The following is a 17,008-nucleotide window of genomic DNA, read 5'->3' as shown; positions in this document are numbered from 1 at the left end:
CCTCCTCACGGGAATTGTCAAATTCCATGACTATGTCTATGGACTCCCCAAACTTACAGTCGAAACGGACCACAGGCCACTGGTCAATATCATACAGAAGGACCTTAACGATATGACGCCACGCCTGCAACGCATCCTCCTTAAACTCAGGCGGTATGATTCTAACTGGTCTACACCCCGGGTAAGGAGCTCATCATCGTCCATGCACTCTCCCGTTCTGTCACTACGCCCTGCGAGCCATAGGCCTTCGTGTGCCAAATTGATGCTCATGTTGAGATCTGCGCATCTAACGTGCCCGCCACGGACGAACGACTCATCCAGATTTGTCGTGAAACAGCCAATGATCCTTTGCCCCAACGCGTCATGCGCCATATTACAGACGGATGGCTCAAGGGTCAATGCCCGCAATTCTACAACATCAAAGATGACCTGGCAGTGGTAGATAGAATTCTGCTAAAGTTGGACAGGATCGTCATCCCGCACAGTATGCGGGAGCTCGTCCTTGAGCAGATCCATGAGGGTCACCTTGGGGTGGAGAAGTGCCGACGGCAGGCCCGTGAGGCAGTGTACTGGCCTGGCATCAACCATGCCATCGCCAACGCTGTTCTCAACTGCCCGACATGCCAACGGTTCCAGCCAGCTCAGCCAAAATAGACCTTGCAGCCACATGAACTGGTGTCGTCCCCCTGGACCAAGGTTGGCATTGATCTTTTCCATGCACTAGGCCGGGACTATGTCCTCATAGTGAACTACTTCTCTAACTACCCAGAGGTAGTTAGGCTGCATGACCTCACGTCGACAGCGGTCATCCGTGCGTGCAAGGAGACTTTTGCTCGCCATGGCATCCCACTCACGGTCATGTCCGATAATGGCCCGTGTTTTGCTAGTCAGGAGTGGTCCAACTTTGCCCAGTGATATAATTTCACGCACGTCACCTCAAGTCCCCACTACCCCCAGTCGAATGGCAAAGCTGAGAAAGGGGTACATGTTGTCAAACGACTCCTGTGCAAAGCGGCCGATGCGGGATCCGACTTATACCTCGCACTACTTGCCTACAGGTCAACTCCATTGTCCACTGGCCTGTCACCAGCTCAATTGTTAATAAACCACACATTACGAATGACGGTGCCTGCAATACACGCCCCAGACTTGGACAACTTTCCGGTCCTGCGAGACAACTGTCTCGGGCCCAACACAAGCTGGCGTACAACGCCCGTGCCACAGATCTCCCTGCTCTCGTTCCTGATGACCAGGTTCGTGTACAACTTCCTGAAGGTGGCTGGTCTGCCGCCGCGGGGGTAATCAAGCAAGTGGCCCCCAGGTCGTTCCTGGTTCGTATGCAGGATGGCTCTTTTCTTCGCCGAAATAGGCGGGCACTGCGGCTCCTTCCACGCCGCCAGATTGTGATGCCCTGCCTCGCCTTCAAGACAGGCCCGTCCAAGAGCTCGCAGATCTGCCTCTTCTGTTGCCATCCTCTGCGACTGACAAAGTCCCGCCCGTTCTAGAGCAGGCGGCCTCTGACCCACACTTGCGGCGGTCAACCAGAATTCGTCACCCACCACAGAGACTGAATTTATGAACTGTCTGAATTTATGAACTCTCTAAACTCATGGACTGATTGTTTCGTTACCCTGGTTATTTGTTCGCTACTTTGTACACACTGTTATTCATGTCCCGTGTTTTGTTATATACAGTCTATCTGCACTAGACACCTTCCCGTGTAAATATGTTAGAATTTTTGTATATAGTCCTGCAAATATGCTCACATATTCGCCACATAGTCAGAAATATTCACATACCACACTATTTATTGGCATGTACACTTTTTTTTTCAAAACGGGGGAGATGTCATAATATACACACAAGTATATGATGTTGCAGAGACAGGCACTGGCTGACACACTGAAAGACCAATCAATACACAGAACATAGCAGCCAATCACCAGGCAGGACACGGCCACTATATAGCCAGAGGGCACTAGTTTTCCTGCTCATTCGGGATGCAGCCTCTGAGACAGCCAGAGCCCGTGATCAATAACACGAACATCTACCATGTGCTCGCAGTATAGTCTGGTCAGGTTAGCCTCAAGTCTCCAGGCAACCTAACATAGTGTCAACCCACAGTGCAAGTATGTTTAACAGCTCATGGCTAAATAAAATAGAGTTGTACTTCTACAAGTGTTGGTAGCCTGTCTCTCTCACTGCTCTGGTAAACACAGTCCTCACAGACCCAGCATACCCAACACATCAGGCCCCTTAGTTGAACTATTTGAATCATCGAAGCCACAGGAGAGGAGTCTGAAGATTGGAGGGCAGCAAATGTTGTGCTCTTGTTTAAGAAGGGCTGTAGGGATAAGCATGGGAACTACAGACCGGTGTGCCTTACTTCTGTAGTGGGTAAGTTGTTGGAGGGTATTCTGAGGGACAGGAACTACAGGCATTTAGACAGGCAAGGGCTAATTAGGGAAAGTCAGCATGGCTTTGTGAGGGGTAAGTCATGTCTCACGAATTTGATTGAGTTTTTTGAAGTGGTAACCAAGGAGGTAGGTTAGGCTAGTGGGGTCGACATTGTCCAGATGGACTTTAGCAAGGTCTTTGACAAAGTTTCGCCTGGTAAGTTGTTGCAAAAGGTTAAATCTCACGGAATCCAGGGTGAGGTAGCCAATTGGATACAAAATTGGCTTGGCGACTGAAGTCAAAGGGTGGTTGTGGAGGGTTGTTTTTCAAACTGGAAGCCTGTGACCAGCGGTGTGCCTCAGGGATCGGTGCTGGGTCCACTGCTATTTGTTCTATATATAAATGATTTGTATGAAAATGTAGGAGGCATGGTTAGTAAGTTTGCAGATGACACCAAGATTGGTGGCATAGTGGATAGTGAAGAAGGTTATATAAGATTGCAACAGGATCTTGACCAATTGGTCCAGTGGGCCGATGAATGACAGATGGAGTTTAATTTGGATAAATGTGAGGTGATGCATTTTGGTAGATCAAATCGGGCAGAACCTACTCAATTAATGGTGGGGAGTTGGGGAGAGTTACAGAACAAAGAGATCCAGGGGTACAGGTTCATAGCTCCTTGAAGCTGGAGTTGCAGGTGGACAGGGTGGTGAAGAAGGTATTCAGCATGCTAGGTTTTATTGGCCAGAATATTGAATACAGGAGTTGGGACATCTTGCTGAAGTTGTACAAGACATTAGTAAGACCACACATGGAATACTGTGTTCAGTTCTGGTCACCCTATTATAGGAAGGATATTGTTGAACTAGAAAGATGCAGAAGAGATTTATGAGGATGCTACCATGACTTGTCTGAGTTATAAGGAGGGGCTGGATAGGCTGGGACCTTTCCCCTGGAGTGTAGGAGGCTTGGGGGTGATCTATAGAGGTCTATAAAATAATGAGGAGCATAGATAAGGTAGATAGTTGACATCTTTTTCCAAAGATATAGGAATCTAGAACTAGAGGGCATAGGTCTAAAGTGAGGGGTTAGAGATACAAAAGAGACCAGAGGGAAAATTTCTTCACACAGAAGGTGGTGGGCATCTGGAACGGGCTGCCAGAGGCAGTTGTAGAGGCGGGTACAATTTTGTCCTTAAAAAAGCAGTTAGACAGTTACATGGACAGGCTGGATGTAAAGTGATATGGGCCAAATACGGGCAAGTGAGACTAGCTTAGTGATAGAAACTGGCCGGCATGGACAAGCTGGGCTGAAGGGCCTGTTTCTATGCTGTAAACATCTATGACTCTATTAGCTCTCTCCTCTCTCCCCGCTATTCAAAACAAACTGTTGCCCTCTCCCCAGTTTCTGAAATGAACTCTCGCCTCTCTCCCCAGGCTTTTTGTAATGAACTCTCTCCTCTCTCTCCGTGCTTTTCTAAGGGACCCTACTGATTAGAAAGTCAACTGGGACAAACTCCGAAAGAATCATGGGTGCTTTCCGTGCCCGCAGGGGTTGGATTGCTTCTCACCCCCTCTTTTCACATTGTGACTTAATGTTGTTAAGTTTCCATTCTTCATTGTTATTTTTGGGCAGTGCCCCTACCAGGAATGGCTCCTTTTAATTTATTTTGTTATATTGTTTTAGATTGGACCCTAAATTAAATCATGAGGGGGGCCTTTTAACCAGCCTGCCGCAACACTTGGCAGACCATGTGGCTGCCTCCGATCTGCATTTGGACAGGTCTGCATTAATCCCACACCCACCAGCCATTCCCCGCACTGAACAAAGAACCCGTTATTTGGGGCACATTTTCCCAAGGTAGATGCCGTAAGGCCAGAGATTTCCCAGTTCTGTGCAACTGCCTCGGGAGTAAACGTCTAGGTCCCAGTGCCTCCTTACACTTGCAATTTAAAAAAGCAGTACAACAGCAGCATGGACGAATCAAATCACTTCCTATCTGCTTGGCCCGTGGCCAAACACGATTTTTGCCAGTAGCATACTTTAGAAAATCAGCCCCAGAGTGTGTAGCATTGCTGGAGACCTTCCTAAAACGATTCAATGTGCTACCTTTTCTCACTCTACATCAGTGACTCCAATCCTGGTAACTGGAAAATCAACCCACTGTTTCCATTCACAAGCAAGAGTATATGTTGGGCGGATCTCTTCCAGGGAAAGTTCTTGAAACTGCCATGAGTATCATGCTTTAAACTGTACACTGCAGATTCTGTTAACTTGTTTACTAGTGTAATTTGACACTTAAACAGGCATTGGTTGCTCAAAATACTTTGGGGAGTACATTTGTTTTGCTGAAAGCTTAGCATTAAATTTGAAATGACTTACAAATTCCCACCAGTCCTTAATGCCTTTAATCAGGGAAACTGAAATGACTAGATCTAGATAAATCAAATGCTGATATATTAACAGCCATACCAATATAACGTGCATTCCTATTTGAGAAATGCAAACTCAGAAACTCTCATTTTACTCTGGGAATATAAACCGACATGATCACAAATTTGTTTGATCATTGTTTTAATGTTATTCATTAACTTCTTTTCCCCCCAAATGGGGCTATATTTTTTCATGCATTGGACTTCACTTTTTTTTGATTTTACAAATTACACAAAAATTTCCCCTCAGTACCCAATTAAAAAGAATTTTACTTGAATCAGAAATTCTTCTGTTCAACTCTCTGGTGATTCATTTCTCATAAACTTTGGAACTATGGATATTTGTTCGAGTCCTGTGTTGACAGGGATGATTTGTACCCTGAGTGTCAACTTGTTTTTTTCCTTCTTCCAGGTATCAGGGCCTACTCCATTTCTGTTTTTTTTGTACTTCCATTTCTACCTCACTTAATCCATCACTTTTTCAGTATTCACACATTTTCAAAGTTTCATTAACATGTTTTTTTAAATTGCTCTCATTATGACTCTTAACATAAACCTCCTACCTCTTGTTTCATTTGCAACTATATTGATCAATTTATTTATTTGTGTGTGTATGTTTTCCTTCACTGTGTCTTCCTCTTGTGTAATATCTTATAGTTGTGAAATATTACTTCACCTGTTACTCCCATAGATGTTGACAGATTTGCGGAGTTCTTCCAGCAGTTTCTGTGGTGGGGGTAGGGGACTGCAAGATAATCGATTATTTTCAATCATTAACAGCAGTGGTTACAGCAAGTGAGTAGTGTTTAACATTAAAAGCTTCTCACTCTTTATTCCAATTGCTTTGATGGATGGTGGGCAGACCAGGAGATATGAGACAACAGCTGGAGAAAATGAGTGGCTGGGAGAAGTTGCCTCAGCACAAACAACACATTGATCGGAAAATGAAGCATCCATCATAAGCTTCGTCTTGGCCATGTCTCCAGGAGACGGTGACGTAATTGGAAATGTACATCTAGAATTGGGATTGCTCATTTCTTTTTTTTTTTAAACACTTCAGTTGAACAGGATTTACAGTCAAACAATTGTAAACCAATGACTGCTTCATTTGTTTTCTTTTATTTAGAGTAAACATTCTGAATATAAATGTTTAATACAGAAGCTATTTTCCATTTAGTGATTTTTTTTCATATAAATTACATGGGTACATCGCAACTAGAACAGAGAAATTATAACTCACTGACCTGTCCGAAATCCAGTTCTGTGCTATTTTTTGATCGAATACAAGTCTCGGTAGCAACCAGCCAGCAATTGGTACAGAAAGTCAACAGAGAGAAAATAACGCCCAGAGTACAAAGTAATCTGGCAATAACTACAACTTTTGACTTTGAAGTTTTCATGGCTTTCCGAAGAATTGAAGAAAACAAACAAGAGTCTCCACTCAGTCTTTGCTCCCAGTGAAGAGTGAATGTAACTGGATGGATCTTTGCCTAGCCCTGCCTATTTTTAGATCAATAACGACACTCTGAAGATTACTGACCTGCACAGGGGTTTCTTTTTGGTGTTCAGCCTATTAATAATTATATCTCGAAAGTGCTGAGTTTCTGTTTAGCAATTTAAAAGGTTATTTCTGCTTTGGCAAGAATCAGAGGAAGAGCCATGCAGCAACTTTCTGCATGAACTCAATGACATTTAGGAGCTTTATACTAAATCCTGAAAATTGTGATTGCTGTTGCCACCTTCTTCTCTGCCCCTGCTGTCTTACATTGGGATTTTTTTCCCCACTTCCAGCAGACTAGTTCCCATATTTTCGACAAACAAACTTTTTATTTGCAGGTAAAATTTATTTGATGATGGGGCAGCACGGTGGCGCAGTGGTTAGCACTACACCTCACTTCACCGAGGGCCCAGCGTTGATCCCGGCCCAGGGCCGCTGTCCGTGTGGAGTTTGCACATTCTCCCTGTGCCTGCATGGGTTTCACACCCACAACCCAAAGATGTGCAGGGTAGGTGGATTGGCTGCAGTAAATTGTCCCTTAACTGGAAAAAAGAATTGGGTAATCTAAATTTTTTTTAAAAAAATGTTTGATGATGTTTGGCTCTTTAAACTGCTGCAGGTTTATAAAAGCCTGAAACCGACTATTATGCCCTGTTTTTGAATGTAAAGTTTGCCAATGAGAAGTATTTCTAATGCCTGGAGCCCACCACATTATTCTAAGCAGGCTGATCCCTCAACCTGCTATGAGGTCAACACTGCCTTGCAGGCAGCCTAGCAACAGTCCCACTCTTCTTGCAGGGTCTATAGTCCATAAGTCCAGAGTGAAATTGGTTAACTGTTAAGCAAGGCATGGGCTAATCGGAGACTAAGCATAGATTTGTGAAGGTCAGATCACCTTTGACTGACCAAATTAAATTTTTGTTAGGAACTTAGCACACATCTTATAATCAAAGTGGGTTTCCTCCGGATGTTCCGGTTTCCTCCCACAGGTCAAAAATGTGCAGGTTAAGTGGATTGGCCAAACTAAATTGCCTCTTAGTGTCCAAAGATATGCAGGATAGGTGGAGGTGGGGTTTGGGCAGTGGGGGTGGGGGGGGGGGGGGGGGGGGCGGGGGGGGGGGGGCTAGGTAGGGTGCTCTTTTGGAGCGTTGGTGCAGACTTCTGCATTGGCGGGATTCTATGAAAGTGCGGTGAATATATTTACAGCTGGATCTTCAGATATTGGTATTGGTCACAGGGAGAGAAAGAAATGGCTGGCAATAGAAGCAATGGGCAAAGTTTTGCACTTTTCTTCGAATCTTAACTGCACCAAAGGAGAAGTAGCTACAGCTCTTTATTTTGCCTGTAGTGGACTGCTATTTGTTTTGAGTGGTAATAAGCACATGATGGAGCAGGACTTGCAAAGCGCAAGACTTATTTAAAGGCAGCAATTTTGCATTGTTGCAGAAACCTGAGCTCAGCATGCAGGAGAAGAGACAGAGGCTTGACACCCATGCCAGTGCTACCCCATGGCCTCTGATGCAGCCTTTGAGGCAGTAAGAGAGGATGGCAAGAGGTTTTATAGCTTGCGGAATGTAGTGGGAAAAGGCCATCCAACCAAATGAAACCAGCCTGCCTGGGAGTGGCAGAAAATGCCAGTTGCCTTAGTAAAGTCTGGAGCAACTGGATGTTTTGTTATGCTCTTGACGTAGCATAAGCTGCTTCCTTGATGTGCACTCTGACAAAGGAAGGTTCAGACTTGGAGATAGCTTCAAAACGTTTATTGAACTATTAGCAATTCTCCTACTTGGATTCAACGCTACTGTTAATCCTTCTATAGCTGCTCAGACTGACTAACCAGTCTGCTACAATCCGGTGGTGGGTGTGATGTGTAATCAACCCTGTGTCTGTACTCACTGAGAGTCTCCACTGGAAAGAGACTGAGCGTGTATGATGTGTTCTTTTATATGGGTTGGTGTAATGCCCTCCTGTGGTAGTGTCACCTCTGTGTGTATCGTGACTGCCCATTGGTCATGTCCTATCTTACTGACCTATTGGTTGACTGCCTGTGTGTCATGTCTCTGGTGTTCCCTCTAGTGTCTAGTTAGGTGTAGTGTATGTACATTAACCCTTTGTGTACTTACAGTGATGTATACCACCACACTGGATAGGCTTCCCAACTCTGATGGGGCTTATTCTGGGAGATGGCAACAAAAATGATAGGCACGATTTAACAAAAACATTTCTAAGTGTCCTTGTGGGCATGTTTTGGCGGGGCATTTATTGTGGTCCCTATTTAATGGCACTTACTGTGAAATGAACCTCCACAAGCTTTTCATCATTATTGGCTGTCTCACCGTCTGATTCGCCAGACTCCCGCCTAAACACCTTGTCGCAAACAAGGAGAAGCTGGGGACGTCCGGTGGCAACATGTAAGTGCAGGGCGCATGTTGGGAGGCTCTTGCTAGAGCTTTCATTTTTTGGCCCATTCATATGAGTTGTGGAAACTTAAGGATGTTAAAAACCCAACGGGAAAATACGAGATGAAAAGGAGCGATTGAGAGTCCACCTGCGAGCTTGTGTTCGGTGGGGAGTTCTGTTGGTGGAAAGATGGTGGGAGCAAGCTCGCTGGATGGGGCTGCACCCATTACAATGGATAAGTTGGCTGAGGTGATGGCGGTGGAATTTGAGCAGCAGTTCACCGAGCATTTTGACTGGCAGGGGAAGGAGAACATGGCTTCTCAAAAGCAGTTGGTGGATGATATGCTGATCCCAATAAAGGAGGTTCTTGGAAAAACATCAATACCTTGCAGGAGCAGGGAGAGGTGTTGGAGGAGGCACAGTGACCAGTTCACCTCGATGGGTAAGAAGCTGTGGAGGGTGGAGGAGAACCAAAGTGGAGGTCCTGGAGAACAGGTCATGGCGGCAGAATTTGCGGATTGTGGGACTTCATGAGAGGCTGGAGGGCCGGAGGCCGACGGAGTATTTTGCACAGATGTTCGGCAAGTTGTTGCGGGAGAAGGAGGATGCTTCATTCTTTGAGCTGGATAGAGTTCACTGGTCACTCCAGCCAAAGCCAAGGGTGAATGAACCACCAAGAGCTGTGATAGTCTGTTTTTATAGCTACCAGATAAAGGAGAAGGTGCTGAGATGGGCGAAGCAGAATCAAGGGATGAGGTGGGAAGGCAGTGGTATTCATATACCAAGACCACAGGATAGAGCTGGCAAGACGGCGGGCGGCCGCCAATAGGGCGAAGGCACCGTTGTACAAAAGTAACGTGCGGTTTGAGTTGATCTACCCGTTAAGTTGAGAGTTACACATAACTCCAAGGACTATTACTTTGAGTCAGTGGAGGAGTCAGAGGCATTCATGAAGGTGAAAGGACTGGGACTGAACTGAGTTTCGGCTTTGTTTTCTTTCAGGTTGTGGTTGGGAGGGGATGATTTTGGGGCATTGAGTAATATGTTGGGGTTTGTCTCCCTTTGTTTGGAAGTCTATTATGCTGGGTTGTTGGAAGGAACTAGTTGTTGGGGGGCTTTTGCACTGCTTTTTTGGTATTGGCCATCTGGCAGGGGTCACCTCGCCAGCAAACATAAGTTGGCTAATGAACGAGAGCGAGGCAGGGGGAGGAGCTGCAGCCATCAGAGCCTGTGTGGACAGGTTATGATGGGCCTGGGCATTGTGAATGAGAGGGGGATGGGGAGTATGCAGAGAGAAGGAGTTTTGAGAGGAAGTGATTGAGGGTTTCTGGGAGGGTGACTGGGGTAGCTGGTTGATGTTGAGTTGTGGCAGGGTTGGGCTCTGCTCGCTGGGCGGAGCAAGGGGTGGTGATCATGGCAGACAAGAGGGTGAGGGAGGGGGAGAGATACCAGGTCCGAATGGCAACATGGAATGTGCAGGGTTGGGTGGATCGGTGAAGCGAGTGAGTGCCTTCTCACATTTGAAGAGCTTGAGAGCTGGTGCTGTTGCAGGAGACCCACTTGAGAGTGAAGGACCAGGTGAGGCTGCAGAAGGACTGGGTGAGTCATATTTATATTTGGGCTTCAACAGTAGGGCCCAGGGGGTAATGATTCTGGTGGGTAAGAGAGTGAGGTTTCTGATGGAGAAGGTGGTGGTGGATCGGGGGGAAGGTACATTATAGTACCGGGTGCTTTGGAGGGGAGGTTGGCTGTGTTGGTTAGCATATATGTCCCGAATTGGGATGATATAGGGTTTATAAAGAGGATGGTGGCTGCCATACCGAATTTTGATACGCATCAATTCATTTTGGGTGGGGATTTAAATACAGTGTTGAATCCGAAAGTGGATCGGTCTAGGCCACGCTTGCCAGCCCCCTCAAGTGAGGGGGGTGGGGGGTTGAAGGTGTTGGCTGGGTTTATGAAAGAGATGGGGGGAGCGGATCCATGGTGGTTTTTGCACCAGTGGGTAGGGAGTATTCCTACTTTTCGCCAGCGCTAATGTGCAGTCGAGGATCAACTTCTTTATTATGGGGAAGTCGTTGTTGGGGGTGAGAAAGGCAGAATACTCAGCAACTGTTATTTGGGATCATGCTCCACATTTTGTGGGCATTTGTCTTGGAGAAGGGGCCTACACAGAACCAGCGTGGAGGATGGATGTGGGGCTGCAAATGGATCTGAATTTTTGTGTGAAGTTGGGAAAGGTGATTGATGATTATGTGGGGTTCAATAGGAATGGGCAGGTCTCACCGTTGGTGGTTTGGGAGGCGCTGAAGGCAGTAGTAAGGGGCGAGAGCATCTCATTTAAGGCTCAGGTGGAGAGGGAGTCAAGAGGAGCGGCAGCGGCTGGTAAAGGAAATCTTGGGAAGTGGATGGGAAGTATGTAGTCCAAACTTCTAGTGAGTCGAAAAGAATTGCAGGCACGGTTTGACCTTCTGTCCACAGGGAAAGCCGAACGGCAGTCGAAGCGGGTGAAGGAGATTGTATATAAGTATGGGGAGAAGACCAGTCACTTGTTGGCAGACCAGCTCTGCCAGCATGCGGCCAATCGAAAGATTGTTCGGGTCCGGGATAGGTCAAAGGAGCTGGTGGTGGTGCCAGAGCGGGTGAACAGGCGTTTGAGGAGTTTTATGAAATGTTGTACAGGTTGTAGCCCCTGGGGGATTAGGCAGATGTGAGGGATTACTTGGAGAGGTGGCCTAGAGTAGGTGAGGAGGAGAAGGCAATGTTGGAGGAGCCAGTGGGAAATGAGGAAGTTAGGACGGTGAAAGAGAAGATGCAAACTGGCAAGGCACCGGGGCTGGATGGGTTCCCGGTGGAGTTTTATAAAAGATTTTGGATAGGCTGGCGCCTTTGCTGGTAGAGATGTTTGAGGATGTGGTAGCTAAGGACGTACACCCGGAGATGATGTGGCAGGCATTCATATCACGGTTGTTAAGACAGGAGAAGGACCTGGTGGAGTGTGGGTCATGCAGGCCAATATTTCTGCTGAATGTGGATGCTAAGTAAGGTTCTTGCCAAAGAGTTGCCTCTTAGGGTAAAAGAGTGCCTTCTGCAGGTGATTGGGGAAGATCAGACAGGCTTCATAAAGGTTAGGCAGCTGTCTTAGAATGTGCAATATTTGTTAAATGTGGGTCCCCCTCCGTCAGAGGAGAAGGAGCCAGAGGTGGTGGTGGTGCTGGTCGCAGAGAAGGCATTTGACCATGTAGAGTGGAGTTACTTGTTTATGGTGTTGGAGAGGTTTGGGATTGGGTCTAAGTTTTGGCATGGGTCAAATTGTTATATAGGGAACCGAAGGCGAGTGTGCACACAAATTCGGTGAATTTGGGGTATTTTCAGTTACATAGGGGAACGAGGAAGGAGTGCCCATGTCCCGCCCTCCTGTTTGCACTGGCGATAGAGCCCTTGGCCATTGCGGACAAGTGGAGGGGGGGAGTGAGGGAGGGTGGAGCACAAGGTGTCTTTTCATGCTGTTGTACATCTCCAATCCGGGTTCTACGGTGGGGAATATAATTGGATTGCTCAGGAGATTCGGGGCTTTTTCAGGTTATAAGCTGAATCTGGAAAAGAGTGAGTGCTTTTTGGTGTCTTCTACCGGGGCGGGAGCTGGCTTGGGAGGGTTCTCGTTTCGGGTGGCAACTACTCGCTTTAAGTACCTGGGAGTGCAGGTCGCTCGCAAATGGGCCCGGTTTCATAAATTGAATTTCACGAGTCTGGTGGGTAGGATCAAAGTGGATCTGTTGAGATGGGACCGCCTCTCCCTGCCACTGGCACGCCAGGTGCAGGCGGTAAAGATAAATATCTTGCCACAGATTAAATTTTTATTTCAGTGCTTACCGGTCTTTTTGCCAAAAGTGTTTTTATGGGAGTTGAATGGTTGATTTTGTCATTTGTATGGAAAGGTAAGTTCGCAAGGATTTGGAATACGATGCTTCAGAAGAGGGCAGCAGTCAGAGGGTCTGGCCCTTCCCAACCCGTTGTATTATTATACACCAAGAAGGTGTGCATTTGGAGTAGGGAGCAGGAGGTTAAGTGGGTGAGGGTGGAGGCAGGCTCTTGCAGGGGGGTCAGGGTTGCGGGCGCTGGCAATGACACCACTTCCATTTGCCCTGGGGAAATATTCGGGGAGTCAGGTGGTGATGGCGATGTTGAAGATATGGAGGCAATTTCGGCAGCACTTTAAGTTTGTTGCGGGGTTGAAGCTTATGCCGATCCGAGGGAATCATGTATTCGAGCCGGTGAGGCTGGATGCCATGTTTCGGGATTGGGAGGAGCGGGGGATGATGGAAATGAAGGACTTATTTCTAGGCGGGCGGTTCGCAAGTTTGGAGAAGTTGACGGGGAAGATTGGGATTCCACGGAGGGAATGCCTTTAGATATATGCAGGTTCAGGATTTTGCACAGAAGGTTTTCCGGACTTTTGCAGTGACACCGCACTCCTCGTTGTTGGAGGGCTGCTGTCGGTGTTGGGGGGAGGAAGGTCATCTTGGTGATCTATGGGAGGATTTTGGAGTACGGTATGGTGTCGTTGGAGGGGGTTAGGGCCAAGTGGGAGGAAGTGCTGGAGATGAAGCTGGAGGAAGGGTTGTGATAGAAGGTGTTGGGGAGGGTGAATGCCTCGGCTTCGTGTGCGAGCCTGGGGCCTTATTATATCAGATCCCAGCCTCAGCCTCCACAATGGCATCATCAGCCAGGATCTCAGCAGTCTTGTCCCCCAAGAGCCAATCTGTCATCCTTGAAGATCATTGGGATCTCTGAGTGTCCCAGGATGTAGCTGTCATGCACGCTCACAGGGAAGTGTGCATGTACATGCATGATCTGTAGGTGGTGGTCACACACTAGTTGAATATTCAGGAGTGGAACCCCTTCTTGTTAATGAAGGGCCCTCCCTGATACCCGGCGCACACAAGTCGACATGCGTGCAATCAATTATCCCCTGGGCCTGGGGCATCGCGGCGGTGGTGGAGAATCCTGCCGTCCAGGCATCTTGATGGGCTTGGTCCAGCTCAAAGTTGATATAGTCTGCTGCCCGGGTATGCAGGGCATCTGTGACCTCACGGATTTATTTGTGGGCTGCAGCTTGTGAAATGCCGCACAAGTTTGCGCTTGTGCCCTGGAATGCACCGGCAGCATTAAGGTTCAGGGCTGCGGTGACCTTCACGGCCACTGGGAGTGGGTGTCCTTCTCCTCCACGGGGTGCCAAGTCCTTGAGGCCGTGGCACAGGTGCTGCACTGTCTCTTTGTTGAGACGGAGTTTCCTGCAGCACATGCTGTCCTTCATCTCCTCGAAAGACCAACAATGCCTGTATACCTTAGGCCGTCGCTGACATTCCCTCTGGGTTCTCTTCGACCTGGTCTTTAGGGTATGCGGCAGCCCCCTGCACATGGGGTGCCGCCTCCAGCCTGTGTCAACGCTGCTGCCCCTCTGGTGTCTGACTGCCTAGGCTGCCACCAGCACAGTTAGTGCTTCCTCTGCGGGTCCAACATCACCATCACGGTAGCATAGTGGTTAGCACAATTGCTTCACAGCTCCAGGGTCCCAGTTTCGATTCCCCACTGGGTCACTGTCTGTGCGGAGTCTGCACGTTCTCCCCGTGTGTGCGTGGGTTTCCTCCGGGTGCTGCGGTTTCCTCCCACAGTCCAAAGATGTGCACGTTAGGTGGATTGGCCGTGCTAAAATTGCCCTTAGTGTCCAAAATTGCCCTTAGTGTTGGGTGGTGTTACTGGGTTATGGGGATGGGATGGGAGTGTGGGCTTGGGTGGGGTGCTCTTTCAAAGAGCCGGTGCAGACTCGATGGGCCGAATGGCCTCCTCCTGCACTGTAAATTCTATAAATTTTGGTATCTGTAAGGAATTGAAGAAGGAGATAGACCAACAATCAGTTAGGTCTTCCACCCCGGAATCCTCAATTCCCCCAAGCCTCCCCACTCTTACCTGTCCTCCCTTCTCTCAGAGTGCCATCCAGCTTCCAGCCGCCTGGGAGCATTCATGACAGCTACATCCTGAAGAGAATTTCACTCTGCACACTCAGCCTAGGCCATAGCAGGAGCCACAAGGAGCCACTTGAGGATATTTTGTTTGTAAAACAGTCAACAGTACTAATGCACAAATAAATGAAAACAAACTACTTAATAGTCTATGTATCACACCAACCATTAGTCAATAAAGAAAAGGCATCACGCCATACACACACAAGCAACTTTTCACTCCAGAATATTTGTATAAACACAAAACTACAAAACTTCATTTGTACAAAAAAATAAACACTCATCCCTCGCAGGTCCTCAACAAAATGGAAGATCCTTGCCATTCAGTTATTTTAGGTATCAGTCTCTGTCCATGAACCATCTGTTGTACAGGCCCTCTTATATGGACTAATTTAATCATGGGAAATAATGCTGGAAATAGCATTAGTGATGGAGAGCACTGAGTGTTGTGTTTGGGCTCTTATACCTTACGAAGGAATCCACCAAACACCTCAACTTGTCCAAACCGGAATCTTTTATTGAGTCTCGTGTGGTAAGATGGCAATCTGTTACAGAGCACGTTACCATGGAGTCTGCTTATTACTCCTCTGGAACTTGCACCTAGCACTGACCACTCACTTGTATACCTTATTAACCTCTCTATCTTCTTCTGAAGATGGCCGGATGTGTCTCCCCTTGTATGGGAGTCACTGGTCACATGGCCATGGTCTGGAGACTGCATGGTGTGCCTGCATCACCACCTGCTCGTTGGAGGTTGCACACCATCCATCTATGATATAGCCCATAGGCGTATCACCACACTGAGAAGGGTACCCAGGAACTTTAGAGCACGCAGCATGGTGTGGTCCATCAGTTAGGGTAGGAAATTCAGGCTGAAGTGGTGCCAAAAGCAAGACACCAGTCGAAACCAAGAAACAAATACAGAAGCTTGTAGAGTTATAAGATTCAGGAGAATGAATAGCAGGGCCATGACTGAGTGCTACAGGTGTGGGGGAAATCACTCCCCAGAGATTTTCAGATTCAATGAAGCAGTATGCCACTGGAAGGGCCATTTGAGGCACAGATGCAAGAGCAAGCAGAACCTGACTAGTAGCAATAGAGTGAACAGTTCAGCATCAGTACAATGTTAAAAATTTTGCTGCGAGTGATCAGAATATTCTTCAGAAGAATAATGTGAAAACAGACAATATAGTCTCCATTACTGTGGTGTTGTTAGTCAATGGCAGATCATTAAGAATGGAAGTAGATATGGGATGTCTGCTACCCTAGTAGGAAAGCAGACTTACAGATATCTTCGAGAAGGGATTCAGCCTCTGGATTTGCAGAACACAGCAGCTAGATCGGCTACCTCCACGGGAGTGGCCATTAACATAGTGGGGATGACCGAAACACCTGTGAGCTGTGGGCAACAATCTGCCCAACCTCCATTAATCAAGGTGTCTGGTCAAGAACTAAGTCTAGTGGGCCGTGACTGGCTCCAAGAAATTAAATGCAACCAGTTGGAAATTTTTGGAACTATTGAAGGAGGCCCGCATGAAACAATCCAGAAGTATCAGGATGTTTTTCAACTTGAACTTGAGAAAATTAAAGGTTTAAAAACAAGAAATTCATGCAGACCCAGAAGTCCCTCCAAAATTTTCCATGGCTAGACCTGTGCCCTATGCTTTGTTGGAGAAACTCGAGTCCAAGCTAAGTAGGCTGAAAGAACTGGGTATCATCTCGGAGCGGCTGCAGGACATTCTGGGGGTGGAGGGAGAACAGCCAGCTGTCGTGGTGCACATAGGCACCAACGATATAGGTAAAAAACGGGACGAGGTCCTACAAGCTGAATTTAGGGAGCTAGGAGTTAGACTAAAAAGTAGGACCTCAAAGGTAGTAATCTCAGGATTGCTACCAGTGCCACGAGCTAGTCAGAGTAGGAATGTCAGGATAGAGAGGATGAATGCGTGGCTCGAGAGTTGGTGCAAGAGGGAGGGATTTAAATTCCTGGGACATTGGAACCGGTTCTGGGGGAGGAGGGACCAGTGCAAACCGGACGGTCTGCACCTGGGCAGGACTGGAACCGATGTCCTGGGGGGGGGGGGGGGGGGGGTTGCTAGAGCTGTTGGGGAGAGTTTAAACTAATGTGGCAGGGGGATGGGAACCGATGCAGGAAGTTGGAAGGTAGTAAAACAGGGACAGAAATAAAAGGCAGTAAGGGGGAAAGTGTAAGGCAGAGAAGCCATAGTCAAAAATCAAAAAGGGCGACAGTAAAAGGT

The 17,008-nt window shown here is 47.4% G+C and overlaps 1 protein-coding gene across 1 annotated transcript in view; it reads right to left on the bottom strand.

Moving 5' to 3' along the window:
• LOC140391775 (transmembrane protein 182-like) overlaps positions 1-6,376 on the bottom strand; it is a 154,045-nt gene extending 147,669 nt beyond the window's left edge. The window contains exon 1 of the mRNA XM_072476638.1: positions 6,074-6,376. Coding sequence (XP_072332739.1) covers positions 6,074-6,229 — 156 coding nt within the window. The 5' untranslated portion in view covers positions 6,230-6,376. The remainder of the gene's footprint in view (positions 1-6,073) is intronic.
• Positions 6,377-17,008: the final 10,632 nt, after the last annotated feature.

Source organism: Scyliorhinus torazame, chromosome 15 (genome assembly GCF_047496885.1).
Source record: "Scyliorhinus torazame isolate Kashiwa2021f chromosome 15, sScyTor2.1, whole genome shotgun sequence".
Classification (NCBI taxonomy): Eukaryota; Metazoa; Chordata; class Chondrichthyes; order Carcharhiniformes; family Scyliorhinidae; genus Scyliorhinus; species Scyliorhinus torazame.
The sequence above is the reverse complement of the archived record's forward strand: the minus strand, read 5'-3'. Positions and strand labels throughout refer to the sequence as shown.